Source organism: Oncorhynchus mykiss, chromosome 3, assembly GCF_013265735.2.
Source record: "Oncorhynchus mykiss isolate Arlee chromosome 3, USDA_OmykA_1.1, whole genome shotgun sequence".
Lineage (NCBI taxonomy): Eukaryota > Metazoa > Chordata > Actinopteri > Salmoniformes > Salmonidae > Oncorhynchus > Oncorhynchus mykiss.
In genome coordinates this window covers 68254249-68274183 of record NC_048567.1, presented here as the reverse complement: position 1 = coordinate 68274183, position 19935 = coordinate 68254249, and the positions used below count along the sequence as shown (strand labels likewise).

General features: G+C 41.7%; 1 protein-coding gene across 1 annotated transcript in view; it reads right to left on the bottom strand.

Annotated features, from left to right (window-relative positions):
• The window catches only part of si:ch73-390b10.2 (Golgi pH regulator), a 17002-nt gene extending 4232 nt beyond the window's left edge, over window positions 1–12770 (bottom strand). Inside the window, exons 1-10 of the mRNA XM_036975021.1 lie at window positions 12539–12770; window positions 12270–12329; window positions 11924–12027; window positions 11697–11803; window positions 11453–11554; window positions 10902–11022; window positions 10617–10697; window positions 10358–10467; window positions 10189–10277; window positions 1466–1558 (exon numbers count right to left, since the gene is read on the bottom strand). Of these exons, the coding sequence (XP_036830916.1) occupies window positions 1466–1558; window positions 10189–10277; window positions 10358–10467; window positions 10617–10697; window positions 10902–11022; window positions 11453–11554; window positions 11697–11803; window positions 11924–12027; window positions 12270–12329; window positions 12539–12580 (909 nt within the window). The 5' untranslated portion in view covers window positions 12581–12770. The remainder of the gene's footprint in view (window positions 1–1465; window positions 1559–10188; window positions 10278–10357; window positions 10468–10616; window positions 10698–10901; window positions 11023–11452; window positions 11555–11696; window positions 11804–11923; window positions 12028–12269; window positions 12330–12538) is intronic.
• Between the last annotated feature and the right edge of the window lie 7165 nt (window positions 12771–19935).

Genomic DNA, 19935 nt, shown 5'->3' with positions numbered 1-19935 from the left:
TTAACTTGGGTCAAACGTTTCAGGTAGCCTTCCAAAAGCTTCCCACAATAAGTTGGGTGAATTTTGGCCCATTCCTCCTGACAGAGCTGGTGTAACTGAGTCAGGTTTGTAAGGCCTCCTTGCTCGCACACGCTTTTTCAGTTCTGCCCACAACATTTCTATGGGATTGAGGTCAGGGCTTTGTGATGGCCACTCCAATACCTTGACTTTGTTGTCCTTAAACCATTTTGCCACAACTTTGGAAGTATGCTTGGAGTCATTGTCCATTTGGAAGACCCATTTGCAATCAAGCTTTAACTTCCTGACTGATGTCTTGAGATGTTGCTTCAATATATCCACATAATTTTCCATTCTCATGATGCCACCTATTTTGTGAAGTGCACCAGTCCCTCCAGCAGCAAAGCACCCACACAACATGATGCTGCCACCCGGTTGTGTCCCAAGAACACGGTTGGGATGTTGTTCTTCGGCTTGCAAGCATCCCCCTTTTTATGGCCAAACAGTTCTATTTTTGTTTCATCAGATCAGAGGACATTTCTCCAAAAAGTACCATCTTTGTCCCCATGTGCAGTTGCAAACCGTAGTCTGGCTTTTTTATGGTGGTTTTGGAGCAGTGGCTTCTTCCTTGCTGAGCCGCCTTTCAGGTTATGTCGATATAGGACTCATTTTACTGTGGATATAGATACTTTTGTACCTGTTTCCTCCAGCATATTCACACGGTCCTTTGCTGTTGTTCTGGGATTGATTTGCACTTTTCGCACCAAAGTACGTTTATTTCTAGGAGACAGGTCCCATGGTGTTTATACTTGTGTACTATTGTTTGTACATATGAACGTGGTACCTTCAGGTGTTTGGAAATTGCTCCAAAGGATGAACCAGACTTGTGGAGGTCTACAATTTTTTTTTCTGAGATCTTGGCTGATTTATTTTGATTTTCCCATGATGTCAAGCAAGGAGGCACTGAGTTTGTCGGTAGGCCTTGAAATACATCCACAGGTACACCTCAATTGACTTAAATGTCAATTAGCCTAACAGAAGCTTCTAAAGCCATGATAGAATTTTCTAGAATTTTCTAAGCTGTTTAAAAGACACAGTCAACTTAGTGTATGTAAACTTCTGACCCACTGGAATTGTGATACAGTGAATTATAAGTGAAATAATCTGTCTGTAAACAATTGTTGGAAAAATTACTTTGTGTCCTAATCGACTTGCCAAAACCATAGTTTGTTAACAAGAAATTTGTGGAGTGGTTGAAAAACAGGTTTTAATGACTCCAACCTAAGTGTATGTACAGTCATGGCCAACAGTTTTGAGAATGACACAAATATAAATTGAAAGTTTGCTGCTTCAGTGTCTTTGGATATGTTTGTCAGATGTTACTATGGAATACTGAAGTATAATTACAAGCATTTCAAGTGTCAAAGGCTTTCTTTGACATTTACATGTCTGTAAGTGTGTGACTCACCATGAAGATTTTCCACACACAGTAAATGGAGAAGAAGTAACCTAAGAAGTTAAAGTATTTCCCCTGGAATGTCTTGGAGTACTCGATCCGCTCCTACAGAGGCACAAAGACACCTTATTACTAAAAAGCAAACGTACATTACAATAGCCTTAGTCCACTACATACTATACATGGACATTGTGTGTGTGTGTGCGTGTGTGTGTGTGTGTGTGTGCGTGTGTGTGTGCGTGTAAGGCACGCGTGCATGTCTCTGTGTGACAAGGAACATAATATTGGGGGGAGGAAAATACAAATAATATATCATGATATCCCCACTGAGTGAATAACATTACACCCGTTAATTCACACTCAGAATTCGTATTTAGAATATGGTAATACAGAAAATAGAGTATGCGTTGAAAATAAATACTCTTTAATAGAATGTTTCAGTTTAGAATGTTTGGTTGTTAGGCACCTTGTTTTCATTTGATTTGGAAGTCGACTCTTTGGTGACAACAACCCCAAGACTTTCTGCTTTCCAAGATTATCCATTATTCAGAAATGAGCTTCAATAACCGCCAATTCAACCAGTCTGTACCATGGACGGTACCAGGACAGCCGTATCTTCCTGCAAGACCATCAGACTATATCAACAATGGTAAGAAATATTGTGTTCTTACCAGGAATTGGTTAATTTCTTATTTTGGTGTATCTCTCATTATAATTAGAATGCATTTAGGTACATAACCATAGATCTGGTTTTATGTGTGAATTTAGGTCAGGTCCTCCCAAGTCTCTCAGAGATCTACAACTGTGAGTGGTACTGGAAGTCCCAGTCCCTACAAATGGCCAGCTTTCGCTACCACAATCAGCACCTGCCTGAGCAGGAGAAACAACGTCTATTCCACAAACACATGGAGCTGAGGCGCAAAGTTGAATTTTACAGGGGAGTGACGAAGGCCTACCAGCCCAGATTGAGCTCTGGCGAGGAGTGGCCGCTCTTTTCTGAAGAAGACATTGAGAAACTGGAAGCCATTCCGGGGGTGTTGGAGTTGGCTGCAGTGATGGGCTTCCTGAGAATCTCTGAGCCCCGAATGAAGTGTTGAATTACTATTTATTAACGTTGTATTATTATTATTAGTAGTAGTAGTAGTCGTAGTAGTAAGTTAACTATCTTAAGTGTGTGTCACATGGGTGACTATGTATCTGACTAGAAGCTGCCCTCTTACATTGCATTATATGCCCAAGCCAGAACCTTATTCACCTGGTACGTGTTTTACCCAGACATTTATAGACGCACACCTCTTTAACCCCTTGTAAAACTTCCCCCTTTTGATCACAAGAGTAAGTAATTAAAGCTTCACGAAATTGGGACCGGTGAGTAGCTCGCACCTGTTCTTTATTTAAGGTGCGGGTCGGAAGCTGTGTGGGTCGATGTGAGCTGAGAGCAGAGCGGTTGCAGAGCCAGAGCCGAGGAAAGTGATGACGACATGCGGTGGCTGGAGCGGACCTGGACCAGAGCAGACAGAGAAAAGTCCCTTCCCAAAGCTAAGTACCTCTACATATCCAACTCCAACATAATGCCTGATAGGGCAGTATGTCGACATTCTCTGCTGTGTTGCGTACTACGCACTCATTAATGCCAATGTATCTGTGGATTGAACCTGTAGCTGTGTGGACCCGACGACAAAGTGCCTTTGCGAACCGAATTGATGGCTGCCCGGCGAGCGGGAGGGACAGAGTTGAAGCCTTTTGGGAAATTGGGCGAGAGAACACTTCATCCTTCCTCAAAGCTAAGTACCATATCTCATCTCCAACAGTTCTCCTGATAGCGCTGCCTGCCGACATTCTCTACAGGTTAACGTGCTACACACTCATTAATGCAGGAACACCTGTGGACTGCATTTCTAGCTGCGTGGACCTGACTGGAAGACCACACACAACAGACGGACCTTAACACAACAAACTACTGTAAACCAGATTGAACCAGAGAGGAGGCCTGTTGGGGTACTGAGGCTGAAACACATTCACCCTTCCCTAAGAGACTAGTCAAGGATCATATAACCTCCACCCTACCTGACACCCTAGACCCACTCCAATTTGCTTACCGCCCCAATAGGTCCCCAGACAACGCAATCACACTGCACACTGCCCTAACCCATCTGGACAAATCAAATCAAATCAATCAAATCAAATTTTATTTGTCACATACACATGGTTAGCAGATGTTAATGCGAGTGTAGCGAAATGCTTGTGCTTCTAATTCCGACAATGCAGTAATAACCAACGAGTAATCTAACAATTCCAAAACTACTACCTTATACACACAAGTATAAAGGGATAAAGAATATGTACATGAAGATATATGAATGAGTGATGGTACAGAGCGGCATAGGCAAGATGCAGTAGATGGTATCGAGTACAGTATATACATATGAGATGAGTATGTAAACAAAGTGGCATAGTTTAAAGTGGCTAGTGATACATGTATTACATAAAGATGCAGTAGATGATATAGAGTACAGTATATACATATGAGATGAGTAATGTAGGGTATGTAAACATTATATTAGTTAGCATTGTTTAAAGTGGCTAGTGATATATTTTACAGCAATTCCCATCAATTCCCATTATTAAAGTGGCTGGAGTTGAGTCAGTGTGTTGGCAGCAGCAACTCAATGTTAGTGGTGGCTGTTTAACAGTCTGATGGCTTTGAGATAGAAGCTGTTTTTCAGTCTCTCGGTCCCAGCTTTGATGCACCTGCACTGACCTCGCCTTCTGGATGATAGCGGGGTGAACAGGCAGTGGCTCGGGTGGTTGTTGTCCTTGATGATCTTTATGGCCTTCCTGTGACATCGGGTGGTGTAGGTGTCCTGGAGGGCAGGTAGTTAGCCCCCGGTGATGCGTTGTGCAGACCTCACTACCCTCTGGAGAGCCTTACGGTTGTGGGCGGAGCAGTTGCCATACCAGGCGGTGATACAGCCTGACAGGATGCTCTCGATTGTGCATCTGTAGAAGTTTGTGAGTGCTTTTGGTGACAAGCCGAATTTCTTCAGCCTCCTGAGGTTTAAGAGGCGCTGCTGCGCCTTCTTCACGATGCTGTCTGTGTGGGTGGACCAATTCAGTTTGTCTGTGATGTGTACGCCGAGGAACTTAAAACTTGCTACCCTCTCCACTACTGTTCCATCGATGTGGATAGGGGGGTGTTCCCTCTGCTGTTTCCTGAAGTCCACAATCATCTCCTTAGTTTTGTTGACGTTGAGTGTGAGGTTATTTTCCTGACACCACACTCTGAGGGCCCTCACCTCCTCCCTGTAGGCCTTCTCGTCGTTGTTGGTAATCAAGCCTACCACTGTTGTGTCGTCCGCAAACTTGATGATTGAGTCGGAGGCGTGCGTGGCCACGCAGTCGTGGGTGAACAGGGAGTACAGGAGAGGGCTCAGAATGCACCCTTGTGGGGCCCCAGTGTTGAGGATCAGCGGGTGGAGATGTTGTTACCTACCCTCACCACCTGGGGGCGGCCCGTCAGGAAGTCCAGTACCCAGTTGCACAGGGCGGGGTCGAGACCCAGGGTCTCGAGCTTGATGACGAGTTTGGAGGGTACTATGGTGTTAAATGCTGAGCTGTAGTCGATGAACAGCATTCTCACATACAGTGGGGAGAACAAGTATTTGATACACTGCCGAGTTTGCAGGTTTTCCTACTTACAAAGCATGTAGAGGTCTATAATTTTTATTATAGGTACACTTCAACTGTGAGAGACGGAATCTAAAACAAAAATCCAGAAAATCAGATTGTACGATTTTTAAGTATTTCATTTGCATGTTATTGCATGCAATACGTATTTGATACATCAGAAAAGCAGAACTTAATATTTGGTACAGAAACCTGTTTGCAAATACAGGGATCATGCGTTTCCTGTAGTTCTTGACCAGGTTCGCACACACTGCCCACTCCTCCATACAGACCTTCTCCAGATCCTTCAGGTTTCGGGGCTGTCGCTGGGCAATACAGACTTTCAGCTCCCTGCAAAGATTTTCTATTGGGTTCAGGTCTGGAGACTGGCTACGCCACTCCAGGACCTTGAGATGATTCTTACGGAGCCACTCCTTAATTGCCCTGGCTGTGTGTTTCGGGTCGTTGTCATGCTGGAAGACCCAGCCACAACCCATATTCAATGCTCTTACTGAGGGAAGGAGGTTGTTGGCCAAGATCTCGCGATACATGGCCCCATCCATCCTCCCCTCAATACGGTGCAGTCGTCCTGTCCCCTTTGCAGAAAAGCATCCCCAAAGAATGATGTTTCCACCTCCATGATTCACAGTTGGGATGGTGTTCTTGGGGTTGTACTCATCCTTCTTCTTCCTCCAAACACAGCGAGTGGAGTTTAGACCAAAAAGCTCTATTTTTGTCTCATCAGACCACATGACCTTCTCGCATTCCTCCTCTGGATCATCCAGATGGTCATTGGCAAACTTCAGACGGGCCTGGACATGCGCTGTCTTAAGCAGGGGGACCTTGCGTGCGCTGCAGGATTTTAATCCATGACAGCGTAGTGTGTTACTAATGGTTTTCTTTGAGACTTTGGTCCCAGCTCTCTTCAGGTCATTGACCAGGTCCTGCCGTGTAGTTCTAGGCTGATCCCTCACCTTCCTCATGATCATTGATGCCCCATGAGGTGAGATCTTGCATGGAGCCCCAGACCGAGGGTGATTGACCGTCATCTTGAACTTCTTCTGGTTTTATAATTGCGCCAAAGTTGTTGCCTTCTAACCAAGCTGCTTGCCTAATTGTCCTGTAGGCCATCCCAGCCTTGTGCAGGTCTACAATTTTATCCCTGATGTCCTTACACAGCTCTCTGGTCTTGGCCATTGTGGAGAGGTTGGAGTCTGTTTGATTGAGTGTGTGGACAAGTGTCTTTTATACAGGTAATGAGTTCAAACAGGTGCAGTTAATACAGGTAATGAGTGGAGAACAGGAGGGATTCTTACTGGTTGGTAGGTGATCAAATACTTATGTCATGCAATAAAATTCTAATTAATTACTTAAAAATCATACAATGTGATTTTCTGGATTGTTGTTTTAGATTCCGTCTCTCACAGTTGAAGTGTACCTATGTTAAAAATTACAGACCTCTACATGCTTTGTAAGTAGGAAAACCTGCAAAATCGGCAGTGTATCGAATACTTGTTCTCCCCACTGTAGGTATTCCTCTTGTCCAGATGGGTTAGGGCAGTGTGCAGTGTGGTTGAGATTGCATCGTCTGTGGACCTATTTGGGCGTTAAGCAAATTGGAGTGGGTCTAGGGTGTCAGGTAGGGTGGAGGTGATATGGTCCTTGACTAGTCTCTCAAAGCACTTCATGATGACGGAAGTGAGTGCTACGGGGCGGTAGTCGTTTAGCTCAGTTACCTTAGCTTTCTTGGGAACAGGAACAATGGTGGCCCTCTTGAAGCATGTGGGAACAGCAGACTGTGATAGGGATTGATTGAATATGTCCGTAAACACACCAGCCAGCTGGTCTGCGCATGCTCTGTGGGCGCGGCTGGGGATGCCATCTGGGCATGCAGCCTTGCGAGGGTTAACACGTTTAAATGTCTTACTCACCTCGGCTGCAGTGAAGGAGAGTCTGCATGTTTTGGTTGCGGGCCGTGTCAGTGGCACTGTATTGTCCTCAAAGCGGGCAAAAAAGTTATTTAGTCTGCCTGGGAGCAAGGCATCCTGGTCCGTGACTGGGCTGGTTTTCTTTTTGTAATCCGTGATTGACTGTAGACCCTGCCACATACCTCTTGTGTCTGAGCTGTTGAATTGCGAATCTACTTTGTCTCTATATTGACGCTTAGCTTGTTTGATTGCCTTGCGGAGGGAATAGCTACACTGTTTGTATTCGGTCATGTTTCCGGTCACCTTGCCCTGATTAAAAGCAGTGGTTCGCGCTTCAGTTTCACGCGAATGCTGCCATCAATCCACGGTTTCTGGTTTGGGAATGTTTTAATTGTTGCTATGGGAACGACATCTTCAACGCACGTTCTAATGAACTCGCTCACCGAATCAGCGTATTCGTCAATGTTGTTATTTGACGCAATACGAAACATATCCCAGTCCACGTGATGGAAGCAGTCTTGGAGTGTGGAATCAGATTGGTCGGACCAGCGTTGAACAGACCTCAGCGTGGGAGCTTCTTGTTTTAGTTTCTGTTTGTAGGCAGGGAGCAACAAAATGGAGTCGTGGTCAGCTTTTCCGAAAGGAGAGCGGGAGAGGGCCTTATATGCGTCGCGGAAGTTAGAATAGCAATGATCCAAGGTTTTGCCAGCCCTGGTTGCGCAATTGATATGCTGATACAATTTAGGGAGTCTTGTTTTCAGATTAGCCTTGTTAAAATCCCCAGCTACAATGAATGCAGCCTCAGGATATGTGGATTCCAGTTTGCAAAGAGTCAAATAAAGTTCATTCAGAGCAATCGATGTGTCTGCTTGGGGGGGAATATATACGGCTGTGATTATAATCGAAGAGAATTCCCTTGGTAGATAATGCGGTCGACATTTGATTGTGAGGAATTCTACATCAGGTGAACAGAAGGACTTAAGTTCCTGTATGTTGTTGTGACCACACCACGTCTCGTTAACCATAAAGCATACGCCCCCGCCCCTCTTCTTACCAGAAAGATGTTTGTTTCTGTCGGCGCGATACGTGGAGAAACCAGCTGGCTGCACCGACTCCGATAGCGTCTCTCCAGTGAGCCATGTTTCCGTGAAGCAAAGAACGTTACAGTCTCTGATGTCCCTCTGGAATGCTACCCTTGCTCAGATTTCATCAACCTTGTTGTCAAGAGACTGGACATTGGCGAGAAGTATGCTAGGGAGTGGTGCGCGATGTGCCCGTCTCCGGAGTCTGACCAGAAGACAGCTTCGTTTCCCTCTTTTACAAAGTCGTTTTTTGGGATCCATTCCGTTGTCCTGGGTGAAAGGCAGAACACAGGATCCGTTTCGCAAAAGTCATATTCTTGGTCGTACTGATGGTGAGTTGACGCTGCTCTTATATTCAGTAGTTCTTCTCGACTGTATGTAATGAAACCTAAGATGACCTGGGGTACCAGACAAGAGGAATACCTATGTAAGAATGCTGTTCATCGAATACAGCTCAGCATTCAACACCATAGTACCCTCCAAACTCGTCATTAAGCTTGAGACCCTGGGTCTCGACCCCGCACTGTGCAACTGGGTCCTGGACTTCCTGACAGGTCGTCTCTTCAACCTCAGGGGGCTGAAGAAATGTGGATTGTCACCAAAAACACTCAAACTTTTACAGATGCACAATCGAGAGCATCCTGTCAGGCTGTATCACCGCCTGGTATGGCAGCTGCTCCGCCCATAACCGTAAGGCTCTCCAGAGGGTAGTGAGGTCCGCACAACGCACCACCGGGGGCAAACTACCTGCCCTCCAGGACACCTACACCACCCGATGTCACAGGAAGGCAAAAAGATCATCAAGGACAACAACCACCCGAGCCACTGCCTGTTCACCCCGCTATCATCCAGAAGGCGAGGTCAGTACAGGTGCATCAAAGTTGGGACCGAGAGACTGAAAAACAGCTTCTCTCTCAAGGCCATCAGACTGTTAAACAGCCACCACTAACATTGAGTGGCTGCTGCCAACACACTGACTCAACTCCAGCCACTTTAATAATTCAAAATTGGATGTAATAAATGTATCACTAGCCACTTTAAACAATGCCACTTTATATAATGTTTACATACCCTACATTACTCATCTCATATGTATATACGGTACTTTAATCCATCTACTGCATCTTGCCTATGCTGAACGGCCATCTCTCATCCATATATTTATATGTACATATTCTTATTCATTCCTTCACACTTGTGTGTAAAAGGTAGTTGTGGTGAAATTGTTAGATTACTTGTTAAATACTACTGCATGGTCGGAACTAGAAGCACAAGCACTTCACTACACTCGCATTAACATCTTCTAACCATGTGTATGTGTAAAATGTGATTTGGAAGTTAGATAGCTTCCGCCGCTCTCATTTCAACCGCAGCCATGGTCAACCCTCGAATTCCACAAAGCCATTGGATTGCAAAACATTGTGGATTATAGCACATTTTCTGACTGAACACTACCAGCTCACATCTGAATGATTTAAAATCACTAGTGTCCCCCCACGGGCTTTTGATCCAAAGACTATTTGTGAATAGACATTGTCCTTGAAAGGACATCCGATAACATTACCTGAGCTACAATCCCTTGACTCTCCATTTATTTTTTATTTACATTACCTTGCGTAAATTGATTTACTATTTTCCATTATCATTTGTTTCTGCTTTGATATTACTGTATTCCTTTAGTTAGTTACTATTTTGGTTTATTGTGAATTGTGGAGTTGTGTATTTGGCCTACGGAACCTTAGCGCAACAGTGCCATTTGCTGACGGAATCTTTGTCTTTCACTCAGTACAACACGACCCAGCAGAGGCCTGCTGCATCTGGAACTGGACTGGAGCCCTCAAAGCGTGCCTGCCGTTGGGGGACCAGAACACTCCAAAAGGAATTTTTTAAAACGTTTACCTTTTTCCATTGCTCCAATTGGTGCATTTAGATATAGTTCAAATAAAGATGTGTGTTTGAATGATATACAGTCTGCTCCTCAATAGTAAATAGGGTTTTTATCAGGGTTCAACTGGACCGGTGGTCACGCTCCCGTTATGAGAACGTGCACATGCGTTACCTTGGTGGCCTGCAGGTCTACTGTCTCCAGGAAGAGCTGGCGACTCAGCTCCTCCAGAGCATCCACTTCCTGCTGGATCAGAGACAAATCTGAAGAGGGGGGTCAAGGAACTGTACACAGACACACAATAAAAACACACACACTTCCCATTAGGATGTGTGAAGGATACTCTCGCTGCCTGGTGGTGAGGAGGTGACACTCTTGATCATGCCCCAGAATCCTGTCTGTTTGTTCTGGTCCTCCCCTCGCTGGTACATCTGCCTCCGTGTCATGGCAATGCTGCACAGACAAAACGGAAAAGGCATGACACCAAACACTGGCACAGGAAAACAGAAAACTAGAGCCTGAGAATGATTTGATTATCAGAATAAGGTGAGGGTCTCTATGCTCTCTCTATAGAAATATATTCCCCTATCCCTGTTCCTCACCGTTTCTTTTTGCTGACGATCATGTCCATGGTCTGAAGAAGTCTCCTCTCCAAGGCAAGAATATCACTCTCTGTCACATTCCTGTAGATAAAGATGCATCACATAGGTATACAGGTAGTGAGGGTAGTAAGGATAGTGGGGAATGAGAGTGTAGGTTATTTAGTTGTGACAAGTAGAGTATGTGAGGAGTAGAGTAGTAGGCGTCTATGGGGAGTTAGAGAATGGGATTGTAGGTAATGTAGTTGGTTAATGCTGTTTTGGTCTATACAGACTTGGTGCACTAACCGTAGGAAGTAGGACATGTAGGTGTAAGGGCAGTTGACAGCACCAAAGCCGGACAATAGAGCCATCAGCGTGACCCCTATGACCCCAACACGACTGATCAGCTGCTCGATGGACAGGATACCTGAGGTACAGAAACAGGTATAGAATGCAAAATTATGTACAATCACTGTTACAATCCTTATAAGAATTTGGTGCTTATATTTGTCCTATTTCACACATGTACAAGTGTATATTAATATGCATGCATTTTTTGCATATCCCACTCTCCCAGAGACACCCTCAGTGTGGTCACAGCAAGGGTCTGCCATTAACAACAGCGAACCTGGAACAATTAGGGTTACTCAAGGGCACATCAACAGATGTTTCACCATGTCAGCTCGGGGAATCGAACTAGCGACCTTTCAGTTACTGACCCAATACTGTAACCACTAGGCTACCTGCCAAACTTTCAGCTCTACAAGAGGTGACTATGATTAGTGGCTACGGGTTATTTGGAATAGGGCCTTAAACACAGCAGTGAGAATAGGGAATAGGGTAGGGTAGGCACTCACCATGTTTGGGACTGAGGATGGGGAAAGGGTCCCCCAACTTCCAAAAGAAATACATGAAGGTAAACCAGACGACACAGGCAAAGAGCAGCTTCTGTCTCTGCACTGAACACAAACACACACTTCAGAGACTGTGTGTGAGAATCCCCAGCAAGACAGCACCCATCATATACTCTGTAGCATCAAACACAGAAGGATCACTGGAATTATGCTACAGATGGAATAACATGGATAAAATGTCACTCACAAAGGCGGATGTTGCTGACGACAAAGTAGCCGATATAAAATGGCACCACAAAGATTAGAACCAGTAGAATCACATACAGGTTGAACTTCCAGTGGAAATACCTGGAACTGAGGGACAAGGACATCTATGAGACATCAGCTAGCCTATGTTAGCTGGTTAATGGAGAGAAAAGTATCATACTGAATGAACGTGGTGACGTAAAGAATGAATTAAACCATTGTACTTACCTAGTTTCTAAGGCACCCAGTATCTCAAAGATGATGAGCTCAAACATGGTGCAGGAGAAGGCAAAAGTGATGGAGAACACCACTTGGACCACATACTGCCGTACCTGTTGACCGGAACATGACCACAGGGTTAGATCAGTCTCTGTAGATCACTGCTGTGTAAACACCCATGCTGATGGATCTGTCTGTTTCTGTTTCTTGCTGGTTCTCCCAACTGTTCTTAAACAAAAACGGTCCAGAAAACATAACGACACCTAGCTACAAAAATAAAGACAAGGCATGTAGATTAATGTCTACCAAATCATAACTAATATAACAGTACTTGTGTAGTAACTAAATAACATACCTCATAGTCTTTGAACAGCTGCCGCATGAAGAACAGCCACCCAAAGCCAAAGAAGAGCACCTGATAAGTTGAAAGATTTCACGTTAGTAAATTGGCCCAAGACAGTGTATGTGCAATCATTCTAGCTGGCTAGCATAATAGCTGGCTAAGCAAAGGGAGACAAAAGTGGTGTTATAGTAGCTAGCAGTTGTTTGTAAGGTTACAGTAACTGTTAGCTAGCGAGAAGAACAGCCACCCAAGAACAGCTAACGTTAGCTAGCAATTCTTACCTGTGAGGTGAACATGATCACAGAATCCATAAGAAACGACATTTTGATTGGGAAACAACGGACTAAAATCTATAGAATACGTTTAGTTCAAAGGCTCTGTATTCAGCTCATGTATGACTACAAAAAAAATGTCAACAAACACGTGAAACGTGGTTATTTTGTTGATTTTTTTTGCATTGTGGAAACGCGTTGTTGAGCTGTCAACTTACTGGACTATGAAGCACGTCATCAGAATGAGTCAGAGATTTGTCAATTCCGTCGCAATGCTGTGACGTCCAAAAATGAGTTTGGCTGGTTAATACGTTTTAATTTAAATATTGTACTTTAATTTCAATATTATTTTGAGGGAATTAATTTCTATAATAAATCGGTTTCTTTCTAATTGATCTACTGAATGTGAAACTGTGTGGTTTGTGGCCTGCAGAGGGCGACAAAAACGATGGTCTAGGTTGGGGATCCGTTAAGATTGAATACAGTCTGTTTGTTTATTTTTAAAATCCTTTCTTATAATATGTACCGTTTAATCATACCAAATCAAGATCATCTCACATACGCACATGATCCTAACATCAACGTTAACAGACACTTCTCTGCAATCCAACTGGGCTCCTGAGTGGCGCAGTGGTCTAAGGCACTGCGTCTCAGTGCTAGAAGTGTACTCTGAAAGGTTCGAGGCTGTATCACAACCAGCGGTGATTGGGAGTCGCATAGGGCGGCGCACAATTGACCCAGCGTTGTCTGGCCGGGTCAGGGTTTGACCTGTTTAGGCCGTGAATTGAAAATAATAGTTAAGTGAAAAAAAATCATATGATGACAGTGTAACTTGTTGTATGATTGTTTGTTTGTTATTATTCTAAATACAATTTACAAATATCAGGCACACATGTTCATTATACTATACTATATCAACTATTTACATCACTACATCAAACACTTCTACTACAAAACAAAACACATTATTATGATTCAAGAAGATGTCATTATTTGTATTATTAACTAGGGATAATGTCTTAACTTGATGATTAAATTTGATCAGAAATATTTGTAATTTTGGATTAGATTTCTGGAAGAATAAAACAAATGCTGAATAATTTCAATGGTTTGTCATCATTGCAATAGTAACATACAATATCCTTCATGTCAAAAATATGATGTTCAAAAAGCTAAATAAGTACTCCGCAAAGTTTTCCCAAACATCTATCAGAGATTTACATCAACATCAACAAATTTGGACAACATAGAATAACATCTTATGTGAAATCTTAAAGAGCACTTCCTTAAAAGTGTTTGGTACACATTGAGTTTACAACACATTAAGAACGCCTGCTCTTTCCATGACAAAGACTGACCAGGTGAATCCAGCTATGATCACTTACTGATGTCACCAATCAGTGTAGATAAAGGGGAGGAGACAGGTTAAAGAGGGATCGTTAAGCCCTGAGACATGGATTGTAAAGGTGTGCCATTCAAAGGGTGAATGGTCAAGACAAAATATTAAAATTCCTTTGAATGGGGTATGGTAGTAGGTGCCAGGTGCATTGGTTTGAGTGTGTCAAGAACTGCATCGCTGCTGGGTTTTTCACTCTCAACAGTTTCTTGTGTGTGTCAAGAATGAGCCCCACCTTTTTAACAAACAAAAATATAAATAAATAAACAACTTTTTTGGGGGGGGGTACCTGTTTTGCATGTTATTTTGGTATTAATACGTGTCACATATCAGTTTGCAAACAATGTAAAAAATATATATATCATTGAGTTAATAAAGCTGCATACAAACATTGTCTCTTTTTTGTTTTCTTGAGAAAGGCAGCTCAAAAATGCAGGTGTTTCAGTGCTTTCTGTGGTGGTAGGGCAAGCCAGCAGAAAAGTGTTGTGGCATGATTGGCTCAGTGTTCTCTCACTCATGGGGAAACTACGTCATTGCGAAGTGTAAGGAGAGGCCTTGAAAATCCCAACCCTTTGGCTGCTGATATTAGAAGTGCCCATCAAAGAAGGCTCAAGAATATTGGCCACAGATAAAATGACATCAAATCACATTATATGTACAGCAGCTTTGATTGGACTGATCATGTCAACATCATACGTACAGATTCTTAGCTAGCAGTCATCCTGAGTCAAGCTGACAAACAACTGGCAAATCATTTTCAGTCCTTGTGATATGAAGATAAATAATAAAGAGAAATTATAGATAAAACATATCGGTGCTCATCGTCCATTGGACATTAGCATTACACGACAAGTTGGAAATCGCAAATTCAACAATGAGTGGTTTGGAAGGAAGTGTGCACAGCCCAACACAGTGAGTCCAAAAATGTATTGTATACTTCTGAATTAATGATGCAATATGCCATGGCCCCGGAGGGTAGGACTGACGTTTTATCAGCTCTCAACCAATCATGCTATTTTGTTTGTTTTTTCACATGGTTCGTAACTTGTTTTGTACATAATGTTTTGTTACTACCGTCTCTTATGACCCAAAAGAGCTTCTGGGCATCAGAACGGGGATCATTCACCTCAAACTGGATGAGGAGTTCTTCTTCAATGACTCGGACGCGAGGGATATACTGCAGACACCTGACCAGGCCCCGATCCCCCTTATTCACTGGAGAAGGAAACTGAGATTTCGAGGCAAAAGATCAAGGCACCTTGCGAGGATCAGGCGACGAGTGGCTAATCTGCCCTTGCCTTCCGTTCTACTACCTAACGTTCAATCGCTGGAAAATAAATGGGACGAACTGAAAGCACGTATATCCTTTAAAACTGTAATATCTTATATTTCACCAAGTCGTGGCTGAATGACGACATTAAGAACATACAGCTGGCGGGTTATACACTCAATCGGCAAGACAAAACAGCAGCCTCCTGTAAGATACGGGGTGGGGGTCTATGCATTTATGTAAACAACATAAATGTGCTGGTGCCAAATATCAAAGGAAATCTCAAGGTGTTGCTCACCTGAGGTAGAGTATCTCATGGTAAGCTGTAGACTACACAATCTACATAGAGAGTTTCCATCTGTACTTTTCGTAGCTGTCTACATACCACCACAGCGAAGTTTGCACTAAAACCGCACTAAATGAGCTGTATTCTGCCATAAGCAAACAGGAAAACACTCATCCAGAGGCGGCGCTCCCGGTGGCCGGTGACTTTAATGCAGGGAAACTTAAATCAGTTTTACCTCATTTCTACCAGCATGTTAAATGTGCAACCTGAAGGAAAACAAATCTAGACCACCTTTACTCCACACACAGAGACGTGTACAAAGCTCTCGCTCGCCCTCCATTTGGCAAATCTGACCATACATTAACTCTATCCTCCTGATTCCTGCTTACAGGCCAAAATTGAAGCAGGAAGCACCAGTGACTCGGTCTATGAAAAAGTGGTCAGATGAAGCAGATGCTGAACGTCAGGACTTTTTTGCTAGCACAGACTGGAATATGTTCCGGGATTCTTCCGATGGCGTTGAGAAGTACACCACATCAGTCACTGGCTTCATCAATAAGTGCATCGAGGACGTCGTCCCCACAGTGACTGCACATACATAGCCCAACCAGAAGCCATGGATTACAGGCAACATTCGCACTGAGCTAAAAGGTAGAGCTGCCGCTTTCAAGGAGCGGGACTCTAACCCAGAAGCTTATAAGAAATCCCACTATGCCCTCAGAGGAACCATCAAACAGGTAAAGTGGCAATACAGGACTAAGATTGAATCATACTACACAAGAGCTGCCCAGTGACACGAGCCTACCAGACGAGCTAAAAAACTTGTTCACTTCGAGGCAAGTAACACTGAAACATGCATGAGAGCATCAGCTGTTACAGATGACTGTGTGATCACCCTCTCAGCAGCCAATGTGAGTAAGACCTTTAAACAGGTCAACATTCACAAGGCGGCTGGGCCAGACAGATTAACAGGACATGTGCTCCGAGCATGCACTGACCAACTGGCAGTGTCTTCACTGACATTTTCAACCTCTCCCTGTCTGTAATACCAATATGTTTTAAGCAGTCTTGTAAGTAAGCATTTCACCGTTGTATTTGTCACAAATACACTCATTGTGTATTTGGCACAAATACCTGTTGTATTTGGCACATGTGACAAATATATATATTTTTATCAAACTAGGCAAGTCAGTTAATAACAAATGCTTATTTACAATGACAGCCTTCCATGTAACAGTGGGCCTTGTTCAGGGACAGAATTACAGATTTTTACCTTGTCAGCTTGGGGACGCGATCCAGCAACCTTTCGGTTACTGGCCCAATGCTCTAGGCTACCTGCCACTCTGGTTTGATTTGACATGTATACTGTAGCTGAGTACAATGTTAGTAAGTGCATGTTGTGCAGTAAGCTTTTTGTAGCCCATGTGCCTCACGATAATATTTTGGTATTTTTTCCCTCTTATTTATCCTATAGCTTGTTTTAGAGAAATGTAATCATCAAATATTGTAAGATCTTTCATTGTCTGCTTATATGCCCCCGTTATTTTTCCAAAGGTTCTGACTTGGTGTACAGGGAGAATACAGTGAGAATGGCCCATGTTCTGAATTTTGTCTCTGTACATTTCAAAAGTGCTGAACAGAACAAATAGTTATATTGACTAGTCTGTCCTAGCTCGCTCATTAATTTCTTAATTTAAATTACGGATTGCATCATATCCGCTCATCCTTCTCTTATGCCATAGTTTGTACATCTCAGTTGTCAGTAGAAACCACATTTGTTTAAACAAGTCAGCCATATCAGCTATGTTTTTTTTAAGGCAGTAAATGAGGCTGAATTAACTGTTTCACTGCCAGACAAGGCTCTGCTGATAGCCAGGTGTAGCAGTGATAAGGTGTTGGGACTGCTGTTGGAAGTCTTATTTTGGGGGGGAAATTAATATGTTCTCTGACTAAGTGATTTTTAGATACAGTTGAAGTCAGAAGTTACATACACCCTAGCCAAATACATTTAAACTCAGTTTTTCACAATTCCTGACATTTAATCCTAGTAAAAATTCCCTGTTTTAGGTCAGTAAACAATTGTTGGAAAAATCACTTGTGTCATGCACAAAACTATAGTTTGTTAACAAGAAATTTGTGGAGTGGTTGAAAAACAAGTTTTAATGACTCCAACCTACGTGTATGTAAACCTCCGACTTCTACTCTAGATGTATTTCTAAATATTTAACGCAGTCCTTTACAGGAATAGTTTATATTTCTTTATTGTCAGAGTCATTTTCATGTTTAGAAGCATTCGGTTTGAATCCAGACATAATAAAATATGCATTGATGGCATTAAGGACATGGGCGACCTGGTCTTTGTCTTTAAGAAATGTATCAGCCAGCTGGGAAATGTAGATTTCTCGGTCAGAACTGTATAAGCCATATGCAAATGTGCATTATTTAGAATATCTTGACATAGAAGATCCATTACCAAAATTAATAAAAAACGCACATTTGGACATCCCTGTCATACACTTCTGTTGACACTGAATAGATGTATTAAGGTTTAGTGTCGCAGAACTATTTACATCTTTGTAAAACATGCAATTGACTTCGATACAATTTTCACCAAAACCAAAAAGTTTCAGAGACCAAGGTGTGTCAGGTGTTCCAGCTCTTTGACAAGTTTAATAGCTAAAACTGATTTTTAAATTTTAAGAAATCCCATTTACTCCCATGAACTAAGTCTCCTCTCGCAAAATTATCTTTGGCTAACGATTTGATGATTCCATTGAATATAGGATTTCTAAGAAGTGTGTTGTTTAATTTCGAATAGACTCAAAAATCCTTAGATCTTTTAACAGCTTGTAAATTCAGGGAAATCAAATGATGATCAGAAAAGGGAGCAAATTGATGATTTACTGTACATCTGTAACATTGATGATTTACTGTACATCTATAACATTGATGATTTACTGTACATCTATAACATTGATGATTTACTGTACATCTATAACATTGATGATTTACTGTACATCTATAACATTGATAATTTACTGTACATCTATAACATTGATGATTTACTGTACATCTATAACATTGATAATTTACTGTACATCTATAACATTGATGATTTACTGTACATCTATAACATTGATGATTTACTGTACATCTATAACATTGATGATTTACTGTACATCTATAACATTGATGATTTACTGTACATCTATAACATTGATGATTTACTGTACATCTATAACATTGATGATTTACTGTACATCTATAACATTGATGATTTACTGTACATCTATAACATTGATGATTTACTGTACATCTATAACATTGATGATTTACTGTACATCTATAACATTGATGATTTACTGTACATCTATAACATTGATGATTTACTGTACATCTATAACATTGATAATTTACTGTACATCTATAACATTGATAATTTACTGTACATCTATAACATTGATAATTTACTGTACATCTATAACATTGATGATTTACTGTACATCTATAACATTGATGATTTACTGTACATCTATAACATTGATGATTTACTGTACATCTATAACATTGATAATTTACTGTACATCTATAACATTGATGATTTACTGTACATCTATAACATTGATGATTTACTGTACATCTATAACATTGATGATTTACTGTACATCTATAACAATGATGATTTACTGTACATCTATAACATTGATGATTTACTGTACATCTATAACATTGATGATTTACTGTACATCTATAACATTGATGATTTACTGTACATCTATAACATTGATGATTTACTGTACATCTATAACATTGATGATTTACTGTACATCTATAACATTGATGATTTACTGTACATCTATAACATTGATGATTTACTGTACATCTATAACATTGATGATTTACTGTACATCTATAACATTGATGATTTACTGTACATCTATAACATTGATGATTTACTGTACATCTATAACATTGATGATTTACTGTACATCTATGACATTGATGATTTACTGTACATCTGTAACATTGATGATTTACTGTACATCTATAACATTGATGATTTACTGTACATCTGTAACATTGATGATTTACTGTACATCTATAACATTGATGATTTACTGTACATCTATAACATTGATGATTTACTGTACATCTATAACATTGATGATTTACTGTACATCTATAACATTGATGATTTACTGTACATCTATAACATTGATGATTTACTGTACATCTATAACATTGATGATTTACTGTACATCTGAAACAAATTGTAGCAAAGGAGTAAATCTATTCTAGATTCTGTGACGTAGTTTTGTTGGTCCAGTTGTAACCCCTTGCATCCGGATTGAAACAACGCCAGCCATCAACAGAGAGGTCATTGCATAATGTTGTGATAATATTAACACATTCTAGGAGAAAAACCAGCCTTAGAGTCATCAGGTGTTTTGAAC